Source organism: Contarinia nasturtii, unplaced genomic scaffold, assembly GCF_009176525.2.
Source record: "Contarinia nasturtii isolate CC-2019 unplaced genomic scaffold, AAFC_CNas_1.1 Cnas_scaffold_2965, whole genome shotgun sequence".
In the NCBI taxonomy this organism is placed as follows: Eukaryota; Metazoa; Arthropoda; class Insecta; order Diptera; family Cecidomyiidae; genus Contarinia; species Contarinia nasturtii.
This window is the reverse complement of record NW_022200281.1, coordinates 1-4,082: the sequence shown is the minus strand read 5'-3', so window position 1 is coordinate 4,082 and position 4,082 is coordinate 1. Positions and strand designations below refer to the sequence as shown.

The window sequence follows — 4,082 nt, the reverse complement described above, 5'->3', positions numbered from 1 at the left end:
CTGCTGCACGCATGCACACACCGTTTGGCAACTTCGTTATCTACATGGTGTTTGGTGATTGGTTTACAGCGTTTATGTGTGCGTGAGCAACACAACAATACATATTCACATCGGCATCATGTTCATGTAATGGATAAAGTGTATTATACACACAAGCACCAGTGAATACTATTTCATCCAGTTGGTTCACAATAAAAGTGTCATTATTTCTTCCAAAGAGGTTCGCCATTTCTTCGTAATATAATCGTTGAGTAAAATGACACAACATATAGTAACATTTAGATGATTTTATTCAGCTAACGCAGAAATCAGTATCTTTGAAAACCAAGCGTAGAATGGTTGCCCATTTTGAATGACAAAAATTGAACAATTATATTAAGTTATTCGATTATCTTTGATAATGTCTTTTCACCTTCAAAATGCGGACAAAATTAAATTATGTTTGATTAGCAATTCTATTCACCAAATTGATGAAACTCTCACATTTTCTACGAATCGATTTTGTTGATGTGAACCCCGAATTGTTTCCAACATTGTGAGTGTGTTAATATGTGAGGGGGTACCGTGGCATCAACATCTTAAACGGTTACAGCGTATTATTGTCAAAAATATATTGAATGTGTCACTCTTTATAGTCTGTACGAGCGTTTTGTTCACGCCCATTTGTTGTTGCTATGTCTACGCGAGTAAATGGCTATATGTCAGAATAGTAATCAGTTTAAATTTCATCATCAAAGCGGAAACTCATGTTCAAACATTCTACATAGTGACAAAACCAAAACCAAAAAAAAATGTTTCATTTTAATTCTACATTTATGAATTGATTGTGCAACAAATCGTGAAACACCACCAAAAAAAATTGAATCCTCGCAAATTGAAAATAAAATAAAAATAGTTTGAATTTTGTGTGATACGTGGAATAAAAATGGATACAAATACAGAAAATATGCAGCATATGGATCCAACACTTCGTCGCTACCGCACAGCGTTTACACGTGAGCAATTGGCGCATCTCGAAAAGGAATTTTATAAAGAAAATTATGTGTCGCGTCCCCGTCGCTGTGAACTTGCCGTTCAACTTGGTCTGGCCGAGTCGACAATTAAGGTGTGTGTTCATTTTCGATTTTCAAATGACTTTGAGTGCAATAAAAATTGAATCTCATGAATCACAACAGTGCCAGTTTGATTGATATTCGCCGCCAGTGTAAAACAAAATGTGGTTTTTCTTTTATTTGTATTTTTATTTTGGTATTAATCACCTCAAAGGCTTCACCCGAATAGTATGAAAGAATTGTGATGAAAAATGAAAAAGATCTATACCAAAGTAACATTTCACACATTTACAAAAGCAATCTACGGTATGATATCGGTACAGTTCATAAATGTTTTGATTGAATACGATTTGATTTAACTTTTTCTTCGAACAAAAACCGTCTGGAAGTGCACTTTGTGCTGATGATGAATTTAGTCATAAAAATTCTTGGTGTTTTTTTTTCTTTCGTCCTCCTTGTGCTCTTACCAAATTTGTAAATATCGCGGATGGATATTGCTTTGTGCCGGCATATTCAAGCGCTAATTTCACTATTGTTCAAATATATTTTACGAATGATGAGTTTGAGCTACCGAAAAAACTCATCGCTCATTTACCACACATCAATAAACATCTAATAAAAAAAAATTAACCCGATTGTGTCTGTGTGTGTGTTCACACTGCAATCAACGAATTCGATTTGTTTATTCGGGTTATTATCAACATCTTTTAATATTTCCCTTTATCTTTTGCTCAAACGCTCCATCCTACCATCAACACCGTGTGGGAATTGTGTGGCTATGAACTGTGAATTGTGTAAATAATATTGCCGTTGAATACCTATGTGAGAAAATTATTTCGATGCCAGCCAATTTTACGAGTGAATTTTTATCACTTAAGTGCTAAGTGGCCAATGCTAAGTTATTTTAATTTCTTTTTTTCATTTGATGTGTTGGTGTAGTGCCAGTTGATTTACTCACGTTTACATATCCATGAAATCGTAGTTTTTGTTATTGTTGTTGCTTTGACCGAAGACAAATCGATTTATTAATGAAGCAGAGCAGCGCAAATGTTATCGATGATTTAAAGAAAAAGAATATAAAAATCCAATTACGATCATCATTATTAGCATAAACTGTTGTCCTCTTCTTTTCATATTTCCTTAAATTCCATTTCCGTGCAATTTCATGGTTATTGAACGAATGAAAATATTGTATGCATTTAACCATTGCATCAAATATTTGCTTTTCCCATAATTTTGTTAGCTATACACACAAAGCACTTATTTATTGTTTACACTGAGTTATACAAAGTTGAATTTTTCACCAAATGCCCATATTCCATACAAATATTTGCTTGTTTAGTTTTTGGTTTTAGTTGGCTACCGAATGGTACCCAGTCGGAACTATTTGATTTGGATGTTCGGCAATTTTGTTGATCTTTGATTGGATTGGACATTGAATCTGAATGTTTCTTTTTTTTTATTCATTCTATTAATCAAATTTAATTTGTTAAATGGTGCAGGTTTGGTTCCAAAATCGGCGAATGAAGGATAAACGTCAACGTATTGCTGCTACGTGGCCATATGCCGCTGTCTACGCTGATCCAAATTTTGCTGCTTCACTACTTCAGGCGGCTGCCAGTTCCGTCGGTATGCCATATTATGCGCCAAATCCGATGATTCCACAAATATCCCTCATTCCACCAACACAGATTCCATCATCGGCAGCAAATCCGTATGCATACGGCTACCGATACTCACCGTATCAACTTCCGCATCGAAATTCAACGGGCATTCCATCACCTCAATCACACTCGTCACCTTTATCAACACCACCCAATGGAGCAATAATCGCAAATGGTTTGAACACTTCATTCAACAGCGATTTCTTACAAAGTCCCAGTTCATCAAGGTCACCACTGTCACTATCACCAGTTTCAGAATCAGAAAAGGTGAAGAATTACTTTAGTTTTAATATGAAATTTAAATATTAATTCAAAAATAAAATGACATTGTGCTCTTCAGCGAATGTAGAATAATTTGTCATATTTTTCTAGTTTGTTCCTGTGCAAAGTTTGCTAAAATCACAGCCGCCTCAAATTACACAATTCAACAATAATAATGCAGGTGAAACAACGATTTCCAAATTGGAAATACCAAAACTATTCCAACCGTATAAGTCTGAATGAAAATATTTCTACATAGAAGGAAAGTAAGCAGTTCATTTTCCAATACAAATTGCCATATACTGTATCATAAATTTCTTTAGGGACTAAACAAAATTAGTGTTGGAATTAATAAATAAGTAGCTGTACTTGAAATAATTGTATGTTTTAAAGAGTTTTTTCTCTTTCTTGAAATCGGTGAATAAACTCAAATTATTAATATGTGATCAAAACAATTCGAAATGTGTTTGTTGTTGAAGTTTCTATTTATTTTTTCAGCATCTCAGTATATTCAGCAGCGGCTTACTTCAAATAATTAACATGTGTCTTAGTCCTATTTATGAAACAAAGATAAGAAAATGATGCTATTTATGTCATATCGTAATGTGTTTTTTTTTATTTCCTCCTGTGCATTTTTATGTTTTCAATCGTATCAACAGCACCCCGCTGTCTCAATCGGAGAATATTTTCCTATTAATTTCCGGCGGTGTCGATCTATTTATCATTCGATTCATGGTCGCTCGTAAATGCATTGACATTGCTTTTGTTGCGATATGCATTTACTGCACGTTTCGATATACAATTTGAAAAGGGCTGCGAGAGTCGAGGACATTAATATACTAACTGAATTCAAATAACAACACATACATGTGGTTATATACAATTAGAAGAAAATAGCAAAGTGTATCAAGACCAAGACCAGGTGCTACATAAATCTTTTTCATGGTTCAAACAGAAGCAAAATCTACAAATCGAAAAAAAACAGTAGTTGGTTTGGTAAAACAGTAGTTTCTTATTCATTGCTGGCGGACCCAAGGAACAATTTGTGATGCAAATTCACCCATTACCAGGCACAAATTCACGGTCAAATTTGGACCCGGATTTG

At 34.3% G+C, this 4,082-nt stretch overlaps 1 protein-coding gene across 2 annotated transcripts; it reads left to right on the top strand.

The window, feature by feature from the left end:
• The first annotated feature begins 267 nt into the window (after positions 1-267).
• On the top strand, positions 268-3,432 carry LOC116349614 (segmentation protein even-skipped-like). Of its 2 annotated transcripts, none has more exons than XM_031781147.1 (3): positions 268-1,105; positions 2,555-2,983; positions 3,106-3,432. In XM_031781147.1, exons 1-3 carry the CDS (start codon positions 926-928, stop codon positions 3,148-3,150), a joined length of 654 nt encoding a protein of 217 aa, XP_031637007.1. In that variant the 5' UTR covers positions 268-925; the 3' UTR covers positions 3,151-3,432. The 2 variants fall into 2 exon arrangements, with proteins under 2 accessions (XP_031637007.1, XP_031637006.1); XM_031781146.1 differs by having other exon boundaries at positions 291-1,105; positions 3,089-3,432.
• The last annotated feature ends 650 nt before the right edge of the window (positions 3,433-4,082 follow it).

Coding starts and splice junctions, on each gene's coding strand:
- LOC116349614 (XM_031781146.1), top strand. CDS start 926: ATGGATACAAATACAGAAAATATGCAGCATATGGATCCAACACTTCGT. Junction 1,106..2,554: donor TGGCCGAGTCGACAATTAAG/GTGTGTGTTCAT, acceptor TAAATGGTGCAG/GTTTGGTTCCAAAATCGGCG. Junction 2,984..3,088: donor CAGTTTCAGAATCAGAAAAG/GTGAAGAATTAC, acceptor ATATTTTTCTAG/TTTGTTCCTGTGCAAAGTTT.